The sequence below is a fragment of the Myodes glareolus genome, chromosome X (genome assembly GCF_982192425.1).
Source record: "Myodes glareolus chromosome X, mMyoGla1.1, whole genome shotgun sequence".
In the NCBI taxonomy this organism is placed as follows: Eukaryota; Metazoa; Chordata; class Mammalia; order Rodentia; family Cricetidae; genus Myodes; species Myodes glareolus.
In genome coordinates this window covers 49,886,777-49,906,924 of record NC_142053.1, presented here as the reverse complement: position 1 = coordinate 49,906,924, position 20,148 = coordinate 49,886,777, and the positions used below count along the sequence as shown (strand labels likewise).

Genomic DNA, 20,148 nt, shown 5'->3' with positions numbered 1-20,148 from the left:
GCTCTGATTTGATTGTGAAGCTCATCCTTGGCACAGTCTCTGAGTTTTGCTCTAGTACTTAGCTTATTCGAACCCATATTTTAGGAACTCTACCCACAAGTTCTTTTCTTAAAAGGACTTTTTGTAACATTAAACTGGAAGAAATCCTCTGCCGTCTCTCTATACTTCCCACCTTTTTGCTATGTAACCGGTGGAACATGTTCCCTAACCTTTAAGTGAATGTAAGTACATTGGAAACTCTGCTACCTGTGTTGACCGTGTATTGCTTTTCTTTCCTCCTTTGTATAGGCACATTTTGTTTTATTGATCAAGCTAGGACTGTGTCTTCCTTGACCAGGAAACACTGCCTTCTAGTGGTTCTTCTGCTCCCTTCTTCCACACACCCTAAAGAAAATGAGGCAGTGTGGTGCTCAGTCTTTCCAGCTCCTCCTGCCTTCAGAAGGAACAACTCTCAAATTCCAGCTTTTAAGGGCAACTCAATTAGGGATTTTAACTCGGTAGAGATAAGTTGGATACATAGAAATATGTGAGAAATAGTTTTAAAAATTGCCTAATGGTTTCTCTGGCTCAGAAATAAGTCGACACCCCCCCCCCTTTTAAAATTTCACTTTTTGAGAGAAGATCTAGGAATCTGGCTTTCTTATTTTATAATCCATTATTAATTTACAAATCAGTTTTTCTTTTTTTAACCTGAATTTAGTTAGCATTTAGTTGTAAAGCAGATGAGACATGGATTAACATCATACAAACTGAGTGAAAATATTAGCCTTAAAGCATAGGAAAACTAAGTTCGACGTGCTTTTAAAACTTGAAGTTTAAAAATGTATTATTTAAAGTGAGTGTTAGGGTAATGGGGATGGTTTCATTGCCTGTGACTAGAAAACAGATTTCTGGCATTGTTAAGGAAGCGAAAATGAGGGTTCTGTGCTTTGTACTTTACAGCTCCATGCTTTCTTTTATAGAGTAGACATTTGACAAAATCTCACTATAAGACATGCTTATTGTTGTCGGCAGAAATAGGATAAGATAAATTTCTGACTTTTTCTGAAAATTCAGAGATACCAGCTATATTAACAGACAATATGAGAGTTGCCTAAGATGGCGTCTCTATCACGTTAAACACAAACGCGCTTATAAAACCAATAGCTAGCCCAATAGGAGCTAGCTAACTTGTTTTAGGAAGGAACCTGGCCCTGTGAGATGACTCAGCAGGGAGTTGTGCTTGCCCCCAAGTCTGAAGACTGGACTTCAGTCCCCGGAACTTACTAGGTCAAAAAACAGACTCCTCAGGAGCTGTCCTCTGACCTCCATCTGTGCGTCATGGCATGTATGAACATGTCCACACACAGCAGAGAAGAAATGAATAAATAAATAAGTGGATTTTAAAAAAGTGAACAGTTGTTGTCTCCCTTGAATTGCTAATGGTGTAAAAACAATCTTTTCAATAATCTCTTTGGACGAAATATGCTAAAGTCATCGTCCCTAAAAGCTGGTTCTTACTAATGCCTTTGTCATTTACCTCTTCCCCATAAACCTTGCACAGAGTCATAGACAAAGCTGAGAGTCATAGAAAAAGCTGTATACTAGATAAGAGATAGACTTTACTTCTCAAATACTAAAAGCTGTCATTTAAACTTTTTTTTTAACTTTCAATAAGAAGATGTACTTTGATTTGCTTGCTTATAATCATGACTTTATTGTGATATCAACTTCAAGGAGTGTTTTAAGGAAGTAGGATTCTGGGTTGATGCCTTAATGTTTTTGTCAATACTGTGGAAACGTCTTGGTTTTAGGATGAACGAACCTGATTTTTTTCTTATAAAATATTAGAACTCAGAAATCACTGGACATAATGCCTTCATTTTCCACGTGGGCTAAAAGAACCTAGGAGAATAAATAAGCTACCCAGAGTTGTACAGTCTGTAAATAGCAGCTCTGGAGCTAAAACTCCATTGTCCTGACTTCTTCCTGTGTACTTGTTAACTAGGGTTGAGCCAGAGTTGTCATTTGCCTGACAGTTTTGCTAGACCAGGTAAATATACTAATCTTAAGAAATCTATGCCTTTCTTTGTGTATGCTCCTTATACTAAGTAGCTTTCAGTTTATTATTTTTTATCTTGCATTTTTATAGTGATAAAATTATTTCATAACATCATTAAATATTTGTGTTCTATACACTTTCTGGATTTGCAAGTATTTGCCAATGCCTCTACCATTCTGTGTATGACTTGATATATGATTCATACAAAATTTTCTAAAATCTCTGCTGTTGATTAAACAATTAAATTAAATTGAACCATGTTTTTGGTAAAGAGAAGATAATTCGTGAGGATGCGTGTAAAAGTGACTATACTCAGTCTAAGGACATTTTTACCTATTTTTTGGGGGACGTGGGTTTATCAAAGAACATGTTCCAGGGAGTGCCTTTTATTTTATAAACTCTAAAGGAATGATGCAGTTTTTTTTTCAAGAAAACTGATAATTTTTGTTCTACGTTTTGTAGGATCCAACTGGAATATTCTCACTAGATAAAACCATTGGTCTTGGTACTTATGGAAGAATCTATTTGGTAAGTGGAACTAGGTTATTTATTTATTCTTAATTTTCTAATAACAGCAATTGTGAGTTAAACCCTAACAATGCAAATAAAATATAGTGTATAAAGTACAGTGCATAAATCTGATAGACAAATCAATTTAAAATATGTCATTGAGGTTTAAAATTTTACTGTTTATTGATGCAAAAATGGATTGGAAAAACTATATTGAACCAATGGACATAAGATGCAAAATTAAAAGCAAAAATAAAACTCTTCGACTGAAAGGGGAAAAATCAAATAGAATGTGCCAAAATAATAATCTCATTTGTTTTATAATATGTATTAATGGCTTTTAATTAATTGTATTCAACTTTAAATTGAATGTTTTATTATGGATAGGCAAAGTTTATTAATTTTCTATATTAGTGCACATGAGTCTGCAAAATTTGCTAATTTCTCAAGAAATGCTACACTTGCCATGGTGCACACCTTTAATCCCAGCACTTGGGAAGCAGAGGCAGGCAGATCTCTGTGAGTTCGAAGCCAGCCTGGTCTACAGAGTGAGTTCCAGGACAGCCAGGCCTGTTACACAGAGAAACTCAGTCTCAGTGGGGCGGGGGGGGGGCACTACACTTACTAATTATATATTAAACACTAAGTATGCCGCAGGAATTATGATAATCTCTTGGGATGAACTAATGAATGAAACAAGTGTAAGTCCTGCTTTTTTGAGGCTTACAATACTGAAACATATCAAGTATGCATATGTAGAAAGGCTTGTTTAAAACACCCACATATAGTATATAAATGAACAGACAGCTTTATAATTTTAATTGTCAAGCATTAAGTGTTAGAAAAATTCATAGCAATATATATATATATATATATAACATGAAAATTCATTTAGATTGAAGGATCAATGCCGACCTACTTCCTAATAATTTAAAAACTGATATCAGGAGGATAAAGAATGAAGTGCTGTCATGGTGGATATTAAGACATTCCAGCAGGGTAGGACAATAATAAAGACTTGCAAATAGCCTTGTCACCTTAGTCCAACCAGCTTCTTGTACTTAAAAATATGGTAAATTTCTATTTCTCTATCATATAATGTTATAAAATATAAGGTTGTGCACAAGGAAGCACTTCTTCTTTTAAGGCCTTTCCCTTGAAACCAATAGTAGTGTCCCTACTAACTAACCTTACCGCCCACTAATCACAGGTCATAGTTATATGCATTGTGTAGCAGTGCCCTAATATAGACCTAAAGGAAACATCTTCTTTCCCATTGATACAAGGGTGCCCTCTCAAAGGACATGAGGCTTCTTCTCTAATTTATCTACCCACTTCGGAGTGATAAATGCTTTTTAAATTTTTTCACCAAGGTACATTCCACAGAGTAGCAAGAGCAATGTTGGCAATCCCTACGTATAGAGAGAACCTTAGCAAGTACGGGAAACAGAGAGAGTGATAATCAAAAGACACAAGTTTCCTTTTCTTCAAATAAGCAGAATCGATTATCTACAGACAGTAATAATGGCACAGAGTCAAGTATATTGCTTATGCTAATTTTCATTTCATACTTGCTAACATTCTTAGTTTTGCCTCCTGATACATTAATAAAATACCATATACATGGGCAGCAAAATACCTTTTCGTGGCAGATACATGTAGAATATGTACATTCTATAGATATTTCAGTTCCTGAGATGTGTGTATATGTATATATGCATTGTAATTCCTCTGACTAAGAAGCATAGCACCTTCTCCATCACCAAATGGAGCAAATAAGGTAAGAGTTGAACATCCATCAGAAGACATCAGAGCTTCCTGACCAGAAGAACAGTCAAAAAGGTAAAAAAAAAAAAAAAAGGTATGTTGTGCATGAAAATTTGTTAAAAAAACCCCTCCGGGTTTAGTATAAAATTAATAAAATTCACTCATGAGTTTAAACAAATATTTATAGTCATATAGCTATCACCACAATGAAGACTTTAATATAATTTTTGTGTTAATGTAAGTCAAGGAACGCGCTTACACTCAGCTGTGCGATATACCAGATAATGTGCGATGATTATGATTATTATGAATTTTGTTTTTACGTATAATAAAACTTACTATTGTGCTATAAATTTATTTATATATTCACTGTTTCTATGCTTATTGTTTTTTTGGGGTTGGATGGTCAAGTTCCGTAGACAAAAATAATGCCTTTTATATTAACATTTAATTTTGTCATTTCTAAAATTTTTATTTCTTTATAAAAATCCAATTCTATAGCTGATATGAAGAACTTAAGACTGAAGGCCTTAATATTCCTTATAGTTTGAGGTTTCTACTAATGAAATGCATGACTTCTTTACTTCTGGAAGATATTTACAGCCATAGGAGCTCTATTGACATTTTCTCTCAGCAATATAAACACGTTACTCCATTTCCATCTGGTTTCCATAGTTTCTGAAGTCTTGTGTATATGAGGAGGGAGGGAGAGAAAGTGTGTGTGTGTGTGTGTGTGTGTGTGTGTGTGTGTGTGTGTGTTTCTGTGTGGTTCAGAAATGTTCTCTCTCATTTTCTTGCCCCATCTTAGTAGGGATGCACCTTCCTTCATTATGTTTGTGCCGTAAATCCACACAGATATGTCTATATGTCTGCAATTACATCCTGTATCTCACTTACTGAGATTTTTGCAGATTCGTGCTTGGCCTTTAGTAATTCATTTAAAAAATACACAACTTCTTCATGTCTGCTTCTGTGTATGTCTGTTCCCTCTGCGGCCATAGATGAGTCCACTCCTTTCTTCAAGACTTAAGGCTTGTTGACTGCTTTGAAACTTCTCTCTAGATTAAAAAAGTGTGATTTTGTAGATTGTTTGATTTTTTTTTCCTTGCTGTTAGGCTAGGAATGATTCTCTTTCTGGAATTCATATCCCAATCCAAAGTGAACAGTCTGCCTGAATTTCTTTTAATGAGTGCTCAGGATGCAGTGATTCATTGTATAGATTTTATGTGAACCTATGAGGTAAAAAATATTTCCCACTCTCGGGTTTTCTAAACAGAACCCAGTTTCGTGACATTGATAATTAAAGCTCCGTTTACAACATAAAGTTGTCTTTCTGTCACTCACTCATGACTTCACCCCTTTTTATTATATCTCAAATTAATTTCTTTCTGCAAAAAGATACAGTAATATTACCCTCATAGAAAACACCATGGAGTAAGTGTTCATCAGCTTTAAAGTGATTCTCCTCTTTACACCAATAGTTCTGCTTTTAGACGTTTATAATTGAACACTCCATATGAGAAGAATAAAGATACTCCCTGCCGTGGAAAGTCGGCTTCTTGTGGTGAGGACACAGCACCATTGAAGCAGGCAGATCTAATTCAGAGCTCAGAGCTGTGACAGTGAATCAGTCACTTAACCTCCGGTACCACATTGCTTTTGTTGTTTATGAGAGAGCTCATTCTACTTACCTTGCAGATTGGATACAACTTAGAAAGAGTATTTATAGAACGTTTGACATATGGTAGATTTCTGTTAAAATGACTATTACTGTCATTATCGCTACTATTATTTCCGCAAAGAAAAATTCAGTAACACTGTAAATAATAAAATAAGTAATGGAAAGAATAACCTTATGCTTGGTATTTCACTGTATTGTAAAGCAGTATTTAGTAAAATGATAGAACTAAATTCGTGAGCAAAATGATATAGTCATTATTACACTTGCATCTTGATTATGGTTATGACTAAATATGCAGATGAAAAATATTGAATAAAACTGTTAGTTTAGTAAAATATTGGATAATTTTTCTAGTCTATATTTTTGCTATTTTTTCTGTCTATAATGTTACATGCTTGAGATAAAAACATATCCAAATTTTACATCTATTATATATTCGATAGTACCAGCTGTTAAACAACTAACCTATACAACAAAATGGAGATATGATACCATTCAAAGTTACTGTGTGAGTGACTCACAGAGTCCTTTGCTTTTTCGGTACTACCAACCACATCCCCTGCTGTTGTTTGTTTTGGTTAAAAGTCTCTCCAATGTCTTCCAGCTTGCTTCCAAGGCCTCCTTCTCTGACAGGTTTCCAGCAGTCTGCTGAGGTCTGTGCACATAGAAATGAAGACTGAGTTTCACTCTGCTCTACCTTGTAACTCTTCTCCTTCCCGTCTTCTAATTAGACAGCTATCTTCCCTCTCTATCCCTCTTCCTGCCAATACAAGCTTCACTAGAAATTGTGGGTTTCCTTTTCTTCTTCATTTTAGGAGTACAGCTCTTCCCCTTTCCCCCAGTAGGGTTAGAAATGATATTTTCTCTTTACCTTTAACTACTAGTCTCATAGCTTCTAACTAGTAAGTTCAATTAGAAGGATATTTAATATTTGGCTATGAGATGGTATATCTGCAAAAAGAAAATAGAATATGGGCTGGCAAGCTAGTTTAGTGGGTAAAAGTGCTTAGAATGTATACCTGATGACCTTAGTTCAATCCCCAGAGCTGTTATGAAGGTAGGAGAGAAACAAATCTGCAAAGGTGTTCTCCCGTCTCCGTTTGTACACCATGGCATATGAGTGATATCCCCCACCTCTCCAGAGATGGTAAAAATGTGTTGCAATTCATTCTTCAATGATGCAGGATAAAATTCAAATTTCCCCAGGAGCAATGTACACAGACGTGCCTCAGTAATTTTATGAAATACTGAGCAAGAGACCAAGACCCTTTTTAGGGAGGAAGGAGGAAAAGTGACAACTTGACCATTTTAACTTACACTAAACATGGCACCTTAATTTTCTAAGCATATTTATTCAACAATAACATAAGTGATCCAGACATGATAATTGTCAAGGTTTCTTGTGCTTTGAGCTTTGAGATACAGCACTTCACATAGTGCCAGACACCACATGTAATGTAGGCAAGTTGTACTATCATTAATATAACGACAACAGTCCTGTAGTCCCTCTACCTTCTTACACACTAGAAGTTGATTATTGTCTAGTGGCAAATTGTTGGAGTAGTTCTATGTTTTAGTTCACCAAACAAAATATTCTTCAGCATGGTTTTCTGTTTCTTCCTCTATTTCACCACACGATAGGCTTGATTATTAGCCGAGTAATTATTAGCCATTGCACAGGTAAAAATTGGCAGTAGGAGTACTAAGAATGCAAATATGCATTAATAAGTAATATTAGTGAAACGGTCAACAGGACTTTCAGAATGAATAAAATGACATTGACCTTCATGACATATCAACTGAACTTCTAACATCTGAAGTCCACTCCTACATTACCATCTAGATGTGTTGAAGACAATAAAAGGAACCATTTTAAACAAATGAAAATTCATCTGAAATAGAGTAAAAATTTATGTAGATGAAACTGAAGCTTACCTTGGATGTTGATCCTCGGGAGATCTTAGAGAAATCTGCCCCTTGGTAGTCAGAAGGTTAAATCGGGTAAATAATAGTGCAGCATTATAGTCAAGAGCAAATTCCTGACTTGGTTTTGCTCTGGAAATGCACCCCTTATTGTGGACAGTTTGTTTAAAAACACCGTCCAATGCATGGCTCTTAAATTTAATTTTTTGTATGCACTGTTGGACACATTACTACTTTTTGTAAACCTTCCCAGACAGGTGAGAGTGAGGTTTATTAGTTGTACTTTCTGCATTTGAATTTAGAGCAAGGAATGGGAAAAGAAAGGAAGGAAAGAAATGTCTTCAAAGTTGATGACATACAATTTATGATATTTAAAATTAATTTCCAGAAATATGGTGCTGACATTTGAGTTGCCTAGCCACTAGGTCTATTGGATGAGAGAATGAATATTTTTCCTTTTAGGCTGAAATTATACTGTTTATTTGCCTACCAAATGTCTAGCACTGTGAATGCTTTCTTTTTAGGTAGGAAAGTTTCCTCACATCCTTGCCATTTTGCAAATATAGCTCAATTAAGTCAGCCAACAAATATTACTTGAGTGCCCACAGAGAACACAGCGCTGGGTATTTTATCGTCCACTGCAAGCCTCTGAAGCAGGAGCTGAAGCTGATGCTTAATTGAAGTCATAGGCCTACCAGGCTATTGTGTCCTCCTCATACAACACCCCGATTCTGGAGCAGGGCCTTGGTCCTGCCTCCTTTCTGCCACTTTGTTCCTTTGTGATGATATGCCTCAGATATAAGAATTGGTCCTCAAGTAACATCAGACTGACCTAGTATAATAAGTGGTAAATGTGTCTATTACAAAAAGCATTGTTTTGAATGTCTAAAATGTTCATGATAGAAATTTCCAAAATGTTATTGATTACGTACTATATTTCATATACTGTGCTCATTAGAATGTGATAAGACAATCAGTAAATCAGTAATTGTCTCCTATTGGGAGACAATTTTTCTTTGTTTATTTGAGACTTCATGTTTGACAAAGAAATAATTATAAGAGGAAGAAAAAAAGGAGATAAATTAGAGTGGGCAAAAGAGGAGAAAATAGGAGTGAGACATATCTGAATGTACAAAGCGTAATGAAGGTTCTGAGCAATGAGATTTCTAGAAGAGCTTCATCTAAGAGATGTTCACTAAGAGAACAGAGGTTGAATATTTGTAGTATGGTGGTGAAAAGGACCAGCATAGGCCAGATGAATTGAGACTCAGGACCAAATTAATGGAAAGTACTGAGTACATGCCTTGGAGAAAAGGATGTGTTTCTATCTTGGCAGTGTCTCTCTCAAACTGTGGAAAAGGATCTAGGCCTCTGAATTTTAGGCTTGCCTTCTCCCCATATTATCAAAACTTCTGTTTCTCAATTAATCTTGAAGAAGAAAGAAGCCATTAACATTATAGTTAGAGAAGAACAAGTCATGTATGAATTTCTGCCTCTAAAATATAATTAATGTATTCAATATAATATATGGAAGAGCAAGTTTTAAACACACGTATAAACCATTTTCATATTATCAGTGCAAACTTAGTTCCTTTGGCTTTATTTTAGCTTTTAGTAGTTTCTCACTAGATCACCATGACACTTTATTAAATAGACACTGGAAAATAACACTTGCATTACTGAAATAATGCAATAAAATAATAATGAGCCCTATTTGGTTTTCAGGCTTCTCAACAGTCTACCATATTTGTGTACCTATAACTAAGATACTGTTGTGAGTGGTGCAATATTTGCATTTAGAAATTAATGTGTCACTGTGACTCTCTGAGAGGTGGAAAAAGAAAAGAAGAGTGGAAGCTCCTAGAAATTGATTTTGCTTAGTGATTGCAGTGGTAAAAACTTACATTTAATTAGCAAAATTAAATGGTAATATAAAGGGCAACTAAAATATACAATCAGGTCTTTATGCTACAGTTTTATTTCCCCTGCTTATCAACACCTATGTTATAATAAATTGCTCTTCTACCAAAGCATGAGAAAGAAGGGAAAATGAGATGTTGGAGGAAATAATGGCATCATAGTGGTGGCTTATGTGTCATTTGTATTACAAAATAAGAAAGCATCTGTAAGTTTGTCTTTTTAGGCATAGTCCCGTTATGCATAGGAAAAGAAGGTTGAGATTGTTCAGCACTCCCTGAGGGGAGAAAAGATTGATTATAGTCTAAGCACTGCCAGTGACATTTTGTATAAATCATTAACTGTGAAGAGCAAAAAATAAAAAAGGACCACCATGATAAAAAAAAATGTACAGGTCTAAGAGTCCTCAGAGAAAGACAACTTTTCTTGACTTGGAGAAAAATACTGCAATATATTATTAAAATATTATCTACTTTTAGAGAGTGTGACCTCAAGATCTAAACAGCACATTGCACTGTTCCTAGCTCTTACTTTTAATTATTACCTTTGTAACTCGCAAGAGCACTGTGATATGAGTGTCTTGCTCATTCACACATTAGGACACAGAAGATAGAAGAGATAATGAACAAACTGACAAACGTATATAATATAGTATAGCTAAGAGCACACACCCCAGGACTGAGGAAATTTGGGGTTTACTTTGCAATTTCTATATGCTATATATATATAATATAGTATACACACATAATATATTAGCATGTACAGCTTAGCGTGAAATCATTCTCTCAGACATCAGGTGAAAATAAATGTTTGGCTCAAATGCAAAATTATCCATGATTTCAAAAAACTAACCTCAGATCACGATGAAGACCATATAAGGGTGTGCTTTCCTTCCTGATGATCACTAAGACAGTAGACCTTAATAGAAGTTCAGAAGTGCATTGGCACAAACAGATAGGCTTTAAAGGGGAATCAAGTTGGTGACTGCATTCCTCCTCAGACTCCTAGAAACCATGGGGCAGTTGAAAAAAATGCATGTGGTCACCCCTTCCTATTTTCTAGTGCTCAAGTTCATACTTATGAGGCCAGGGACATTTTTCCTCAGTTACGGTTCCTACAAGTCACCCCTAGGAGAAAGGAAAAAACACTAAAGAATCATTTAAAGTTAGAGCCGTGTGAATAATTGTTTTTTATTGACGGGAAATGTCTTTTTTTTTTTGAAAGTAAATTTTATTAAATTATAAAAGTTTCCATTTCCGCCCCTCTTCCCAACACCCTCCCACTCCCCCCACTCCCTCTCCTCCTCCCTCTTCGTCCCTTAGGGCAGTCAGGGTTTCCTGCCCTGTGGGAAGTTCAAGTTCCTCCCCCCTCCCTCCAGGTCCAGGAAGGTGAGTATCCAAACAGACTGGATCCCCAAAATCCAGTATATGCAGAGGAAACAGGTCCCAGTATCATAGTCAATGGCTTTTCAGAAAGACTTCGGGCCAGCCACATTCAGAGAATCCGGCCAAATTCCGAGAATCTGGTTAGATCACGTCCTCGTTCAGTCCCAGTCCAACTGGCCTTGGTAAACTCTCATTAGATCAGTTCCCTTGTATCAGTGGGTGATAGCATCCCTCGCAGTCATGATTTCCTTTTTCATGTTCTTCCTCCTTCTGCTCCTCATTTGGACCTTGGGGGGCTCAGTCCGGTGCTCCAATGTGGGTCTCCGTCTCTATCGCCGTCCTTCGGGGAAATTTCAATAAGAAAGTTCAGAGCAGATGACCATGAAGTCCCACTCCTACCTAGGCAGCTATTAGCCATTGATAGCTGCCGAGAGAGGGAGAGTTCATTTCCTCTGAGAGTGTAATTCCTAGTAGACTGGTCATGTCTCAGTGGAAGTGCACATATCCAAGAATATAGGGGCCAACACAAAGTTGACTTGATGGCTTTGTTGAAAGATGGACAGGCTGGTAGGTAGGACAAGGAGGAATGGATATGGAAGGAGTTGGGGTAGGGATCAAACATGATCAAAACATATTGAGTGGGATTCTTAAAGAACTAATAAAATAAAACTAAAATCAACACTTTTAGTGTATGTACTAAATGTACCTATTGATATACTTCTAGTAACGTGTAAAGATTAGACTGTAGAAAGCTTAGAGACCCTTTTCTCTGCTTAAGAACATAACTTCTCCCAGAAAAGACAGGAAAAAATTGCACGTAAGGGTTAAGTGGCCATAGCTTGGAAGGTTAGATAGTGGCAGAGGCTGAGAGTTGAGCAAGTGGACATAGAGAGGAAAACTTTGGCATTGCAGATGTGGAGATGAGAACCAGATGGACCTTTCCAGATGTCCCTTATATTGTTCTCCTCAGATGGGGGTGCAGGTTTCAACAGAACTTACTGCTCGTGATTTCGCTAGTGCTTAGCCTCTGGAAGAGTTGTAGTCAGCCAGATTCTTTCCACCTTGTCACAAAACAGTGTTGCAATGACAGTATAAGGCCAGCTAGAAGGCTTGCAGTGGGTGGCTAAAGATCAGTTAGTATTTAAAACTGCTATGGAAATTCTGTAGAGAGCAGGGCTCCTGTTATATGGTTTTTAAAATTTTGACTGTACTCCTAGATTGTAGAATGTGAGAAGGGTAGGCCATCAAGAACAAATAAGAAGGGAAAATTTCCTGGTCGATTTTCTATTGTTCACATTTATGTTTCCATTTTACCTTATGAATTCTCATTTAACAAAGAGATTATGATTTAGAAGGGGTGCATCCAGAAAATAGTTTTTATCCACTTTTTAATTCTCGTTGGAACAAGCATGGTACCTTATACCCATGGTGCTTAGCACAGTTTCTGTCGGCATTAAAAGGATGTGTACAGAAATGACTTCCTCACATGGCACTTCATTAGGAGCTCTCTGCAGATGCACCTTGATGGAAAGGACTAATGACACCCTGCTTAGCCTTTCAAATTATACCACCTAAGTCACTTTCTATTCTGACTTTTTAAAAAAGGTAGTACTGTGTAGAGATAAATATTTCCAAAGGATGGAAATATTAGCTCTACTTTTTATTACTCTCTTCTGAATGAGTCATTTAGGAAGCTTGAAAGAGTATATTTTTTCTCAGGGTACTGTAGTTTGCTGTAGTGTTGTTGGCATGTCCAAATAAGATGGTTTCAAGAGAGCTTCATACCTTCAGAAAGATGTCTAGAGCATGTGCAAATATTTCCTGACTTGGAAAATTGGCAGCCATTAGGAAGAAAAACACAAATAAATAAGAACATACAAATGTCCTTGCTTCCCTTCACCTTCTACCCATACTCGCCAGCTTCTTAACTATACTAAATTTTATTATGCTTTAAAATAAATTAAATGACCCAAAATAGTAAACTCTAAAAGATTTAGTAGTGTAGTTTTTTTTAGCTACTCTTCTCGTCCCTCCCCCTCCCCACTCTGTTTTGGTCTCTTTCCTTACCTCTGCCTCTCTTTCATTCTCCTTCCTACTCCCTCTCTCTCCATTGATAACAAACTTGTCTGGGTTTACTGGGTGCTTTTCCAGCTGTAAGGTCCTGGGATGCTACTGTTAGTCAAACTCTGTGTGTGTCTGCATGCGTGAGAGAGAGAGAGAGAGAGAGAGAGAGAGAGAGAGAGAGAGAGAGAGAGAGATTATGTATGCTTGTTTTATAACCCTTTCAGCCATTTAAACATATTGTACTTGGTGTGAAGTAAACATATCCACTACTGAATTCTACTAGTGGAAGAAACAATCAGCTTGAACAAAAGTGTGCAAACTAGTTGAAATGGAAAATAGAATAGTGCGGTATTGGTAGAGTACAGAGGCCCTGGTTACTTCAACCAGGGCAGTGTAGAATCACTTCAGTCGATTTTACAACATACCATCACCATTGAAAATACACAAATAGAATTAAGTGACTGGTTATTTGAAAGAAAGTATTAAATATGTTTATTGGTACCTGGTATATATAGCCTTACTAAAATAGAACATAGATTTTTTTTTGTATTGCACCCTAAATGGTTTGGGGGACTTCTCAGACAAATCTGAATGCCTAGAATCAAGAGAAGAAGATTTCAGAACAATAACTTACTGTCAGCGTTTTTCCCTGAGGCCCTCTAGATAGGGTACTCTGGAATGAAGCCAGACCTTTACAGATAAACCTTCCTCAATTTCCTCCACATTTGAAAGTAATAATGACATGCATGAGTATGTGAAGTTGGAGGAGAGTTTACAGAATCCATTGAAACATAGCTAATTAATCTATGCAAGATAAAGTTTAGAAAAAATGGCAAATCAACTATGCCAGTAATTCTGTTAAAACTGTTATAAGGCCTTTCAGTCACTATAAAATAGGATAATTTATATTTTTTAACCTTTTTATTTTTGCAATTATAATATAATTAACACTTCTCTCTTTCCTTTCTTCTTTCAAACACTTCATATAGCCCTGTGCTCTCTTGCAAGTTCATGACCTCTTTCTCATTGACTGTTACATGCATGTATGTATACATATGTACATGTATTTTCTTAAAGATAATCTGTTCAGTCTATATAATATTACTTGTATGTATGTTTTCAGTATTATAGAACGCAAAGAACCTGCTTTTCTATACCCGTTCTTTTGTAGTCATATTCAACTTTGCAAATACTAGTGGCTTTGGGATTCTGGTGGTATTTTGAATTATCTTTTGAGTTATTTTTGTCAAGACTACTACTCACTTCATGGATGAGTAAAATTTAAATGCATGAGTTATAGCAATAAAGATTTATTCCCTGAGGATATGTCTCTAGGTTTATAGGACCTGCCTTCTACTTGCATTAAAATATGCAGAATGAGAGGTAAACTAAATAACTTCATTCATTCCTAATTGAGAAGTTTATTGAAAAACAGCCACGAGGACAAGGGCTAGATAATATATATCATTTCTTTAATCTTCCCTGCAGAAGCCATATGCCAAAAGAAATTTGTTGGTTTATTGTATATTTTCTGGTTTTCTTTATTTAAATACTATATTTCAATGCCTTGATGAACAGGTAGGGCTTTAAAAAAGAGAGAAAAGAAAGCATGTGTGGTAAAAGGACAGGAATAGAGGAATTTAAGAATCTTTAGAACTAAAACTGCCGATTTGACCCCCCAATGTTCAGTTAAATTTGAATCTTCTGGAACAGAGCATAATTTGAGTGCAAGTATGCCCCAAAGGTATATACTTCCACTCCAAGCACAGCTGTCCATCTGAAACTAGAATCTAGCCGGACAAGTTCTGTGTTTTAGCTGCCAGCATTATGCAGTACCAGCTTTAGCCAACCACATATCTATTGTCCACTAGCCCTATATTAAGAAGTAAGAGGGGCCCTGTCTTACCCACCTGCTATGCTATGGCGAGGAATGCTGAATCAGCTTAACTAAAGCTGCTGCCAAAGGGTGGGGAGGGTTGCTGTTCTAGTCCTAAAACAGCTGCTACTCCTCCCTGCTTCTAGCAAATGTTGTCTTGTGCTTCTTTGTGCTCTCCATAGCAAAGCTGCTTTGTTGGCAGCTGTAGGGGGCACTAAGTCCAGGTGAATAGTTTTTTCCTCACTGAAGGGCTGAGGCAAGCAAAGGAGAGTTTTCACCGTGGCAAACAATGGAGAAGACTTGCCTGCTCACTCTACTAGGTTGTCTAAGACAATCAAAGCTGTTCTAAGTTACTGTCTGTTTTTCTTTTTCTTACCGGGTATGTAGATGGGCTCTGAACTGGTGAACTTGTCAGTCTTTGCCCAGCTTCATTGCACCTCATAATGGGTCTAACGTAGTATGATTGCAACTAATAAAAATCAATAATGTTGATGTTTCTTCTGCTGAAAGACCATATATTCTATAACAGAGGCCAAGCAGACTGGCCACCAAAGATTAGTGTTGCTTAGAACTCAATCAGATATAGTCCGTTTTTTGAGTTGTGATAAATCACTTATTCCACATATGGTACTAGTACCCTTAACCAACGGAAACATACACGGGTTGCGATTAAGCTTGTGTGTAGCCCGGAATGGAGGTAGACTAGCAGCAGCAATGCTAGTAATCTAGCTATTACTTCACCCTTTCCAAAGTTATATCAGCATGGTCTAGAGATGCTCCCTCAAGTACTACTGACAGTCTCCAGAAAAATAGTGTATCTTGAATTTTAGGAAGAACCCCCAAACAGCTCTCTAGGTCATGTGGCATTGCTGGTTACACCATGTAGGCAACTGCTGAGTCCCAGTGGAAAGAGAAGAGCCCTGAGCAGTGTCACCATATTAGGGACATTTGTTGGTCTTCTAACATCATCAGTTCTCTTCCGAGTGGATCACAAAAAGTAGTTATTAATTTAAAATAGAGATAGTTTATCAAGGTAATATGTAGATAAAATTCTTAAGTTTTGATTTGTAGATGGCAAAAATATATAACTTTGATTACTATATGCCTGCTATTCTGTATACTTCATGGGAATTAAACAATTTTCTTTCTCATATCAACTCCGTGAATCAGTTTTATGAATGTTTCTTGCTTGTTTTCTTCAGAATTGTTTTCTTTAGAACAAGTTTTTTTAAAAAAAGAATAAATTTTATGTCAAACACTTCAACAGAAAAGTGTCCAGTGCACAATGTATTTTGAAGCTAACCAGAAAAGAAATAAATTAGATATGCTATTGATATTGTGCTATACTGATTAAAAGGGAAAAGCTTTCTCACAATTAATTAGACAGTAAATGTTTATACTACTTAAGAGACTAATGTTTTTGATAGTCCTGCCCAGGAAGATAACTGTTTTCTGAATTAAACTCCACTTTGCTAACAAAAATCAATGCAGAAAACTTATTTCCTTAAATTTATACTGGTTCCCATGTCACAGCGGGAACATATGCTTTGGTATCACACAGGTCTGAATTTAACAAGTGGAATGGTTAGAGGTTGGGTCACTTCACCTCCCTTAAGCTCAGTTTTACAAAACAATGGGAACAGGGAAATTCATTATGTAACGTAGTTGTTATTATCCCTGAAAGAACTTGCAAAAACTTTTCACCAATACTAGAAATTGTACAACATCTTTATTATCATTGAGGATGGGGGAAATGATAGAGGTCCAGGCAACTAAGGAATGCTTAGAATGGAAAAAATAGTGTTCTCTAAGAAAAGCAATGCAAATAGTTATCCAGTACCAAATGGTCAGTCTCAAAAACATATATACAAGTCACAGAATATAGACTGAGCCAGTTATGTGTAGGAATATATTATACAAATATACACATATGTATATAACAACAATTAATGAAAAAGGAGATCATGAACTTGAGGGGGAAAAATAAGGAGTATACGGGAGGAGCAGGAAGGGGGAATGGAAAGGAGAAATGATGTAATTACAAATAAAATTAAAAAAATGACTTCCCTGAAAGCTGAAATAGATTGGGAAGAATCAAAGTTCTTTGCTGGCCTTTAATCCTAGCACTCAGGAAGCAGAGGCAGGCGAATCTCTGTGAGTTTGAGGCCAGCCTGGTCTACAAGAGCTAGTTCCATAACAGGCTCCAAAGCTACAGAGAAATCCTGTCTCATAAAAACAAAACAAAACAAAAATTACGAATAAAAAGTCCAAGCCCTCAGCAGGGAAATTACATGCTTAAAGTCAAATAAGTAAGATGGAAAACCTAATGCTTTATAGAAAACTCATGTTCTTGGTTAATGTACACTCATTCAAGGCTTCCAGATATTATTACTCCAATTTGCAGACAGCTCTGATCTACATATCCTACTTCTTTCCAGAGAGCTGAAGGTGAAATATCTCACTTTTCCCCTGCTTCTGTACCAAACTGTCAATCATTAAAATGCTAATACAGGCTGATAGTACTAGCTTTTGTTACTATACCAGGGGAGTATAATTTCTTTGGAAATTAGATGTGATTCAAATGTTTCTCTGAGATCTTTTGGGTGATAGCCATGAGTAAACAATATTAATCAATTTATGTAAAGGAGTCTTATTGATATTCATCAAAATTTAAGGAGCAAAGAAAGACTCTTTCATCTGTGGCACACAGGATTCCCATGGCACACATTTTTCTCTGAATAAGTTCTTTTGTTTTGTCTCATCTCTCTTGACTCTTTTCTCTTTGGATAGTAATATTGCTTAGTAAAGTGAAAAACTTCAACTGCCATAAATTTCTTCAGATTTTTCTGGAAAGAATCTGAAAATATGGGAAGAAAATTTGTCCCTGGCTTTCTACAATCATTTTCCACCACGTTTATGTCCGTATGTTATGTATTATTATGTAAAATCTTAGGTAATTTGTCCTAGCTGTATTAGATGGTGGTGGTCATTTGAAAGCAGGCAAGTCTGTCTATATTGCTGATGCCAGATATACCTGGGACCAGGAGGCAGTAATAGAGGGAGAATGAATGATACTAAATGGGCTAAACGCCAGTACTTCATTCTTCCCAGAGTAATCAATAATTGAATATGAACTGTTTCAGTAACATTGCAAGCAGAGTTAGTAGCACCCTGAATTTCCATCCCTTCAATGGAATATAATATCTTTATTTTTGTACTGCACAAGTTCTTAAATAAGAATGCACACCAAAATCCTCAAGAGGACTCATTTGCACAAACAGATGTCCAAGGTCTACATGAAAATATTTCCATTGAGATCTACTACTAAGCTAAACTTTAGGTGTGAACACGAAGACTCGGAGAGGGCTTATTCATGTATTCAGAAGCTAGAAAACTTAAGCATAATAAGTTTTGAGTACATAGAGGTTTGACTCAATACAGTATGTTTTTCTTATTTCTCACGGAACAGCTTGCTGCATTTCTCCAAACTCCCATCACTGAACAGTCACACACTAGGTCTTCTTGCCAGAAATCACCTTTTCCATGCATTTTATAAATTAAGAAACACATTAAGCCACTGATTAACAGTTTAGCACACGAGATTAGTTCTCACCTTAATCCCTAGGGAAATGAGGCCCATGGCAGGTAAATTATTTCTGATGGCTGTGTGAGAATTAAGAGGGAGAATTTCGTAACAAGGAGAGTTGCTCCCAAGAAAAGCAAAGCCAGATGTAGCACCTCTGTTAAAGGAAAGAGCCTTAAGGGCTATGTGGGAGGGGTGGGGGGATGAAGGCTAAGCACACTTTGCCAGAGGTTATCCAATTGCCCTTGATGGAGGGAGCCTGGTTCTCTCACTCCTACAGGCTCAAGTCTTTTTTACTTAGAATGACCCTCCACTGACCCCAGTTCATTTAAATGCAAAGCAACAAAAAGAGAAAGACTGAAGGACTTAATCCTACTCCTTAAGTTACAGATTACTAAACAGCTGATTGATCAGACCAATTCAGAGAAGGGACAGCACACACTGTATATTCCAAGCAACTGTTCAAATTTATTTGGCGTTTCAGGAAAATATACTACATTAAGCCAATGGAGAAACAACTTTCTCAGTCTCTTTGCACACGACATTTTATTTGCTTACCTGAACCTCATTTAGAGTTATGAGGCCTTCTAAGTTCTCCAGTAGAAAAGGGGATTGACCATTGGGTCAGTCCTGGGAGACCTCTTTGATGTGGTGAAAATGTTGTAGTGGTCATAAGCTAAGGATTCCAACGGAAGGACAGAGAAAATGGGGACATGGTCGTGCAGATTAGGTTGTTTTAAATTAACTGATGAAGAGAGACATGGTGAAGTTCTGTTTGCCTATATAAATGTAATTTGGGGACTATGATATTGGCAACCACGACCTTTACTATCCCCCTTTAAATCTCTTTCCAGTTATCAATAAAGCCTGTCTGTCTAGATGTCTTCAGAGTACATATAGTTCAGAGACTATGTTCGCTTTAAAATGTGGTTTTGATTAATCCATTCTTGGATCATCCAGTTTCTTTTTGGTCAGTTAACTTGAGCCTTGGACTTTAATATTTTTTCTTTTTCATATTTGGCTATGTAAAAGGAGGATTAAAGCACATATCAAATCTAAGCAGCAGGATTTAAACCAGACTCATGAACTTACTCCTCCCTTCCCATGGTAGACGTGTATTCCCTAAAGCATCACCAATGTTTTCAATTAAGGAAGCCAGTTTAAGTGGCATGTGGACCACTTTCTTAAGGGAAGCCCAGAAGCCAGTGCTAAAGTCTTGGCAGATAATAAGACAAAATTAAAATCTAGTCATTTTGGATTTACTGGAAATCTGAAATTTCTATGAACCCCCAAGATGTTAATAATCCCAATGGTAAAGGAAGAAGAAATGCAGTGTCTTTAAAAAAATTTTTGGATACTCTATCATATCCTTTGGAAATCTGTCATCCAACTGATGGAATT

The 20,148-nt window shown here is 36.6% G+C and overlaps 1 protein-coding gene across 4 annotated transcripts in view; it reads left to right on the top strand.

Moving 5' to 3' along the window:
• Positions 1-20,148, top strand: part of Nrk (Nik related kinase) — a 103,431-nt gene that overhangs the window by 4,548 nt on the left and 78,735 nt on the right. For all 4 annotated transcript variants that reach the window (XM_085684738.2, XM_085684740.2, XM_085684739.2 and 1 more), the window contains exon 2: positions 2,504-2,569. In XM_085684738.2, the coding sequence (XP_085540864.2) occupies positions 2,504-2,569 (66 nt within the window). The remainder of the gene's footprint in view (positions 1-2,503; positions 2,570-20,148) is intronic.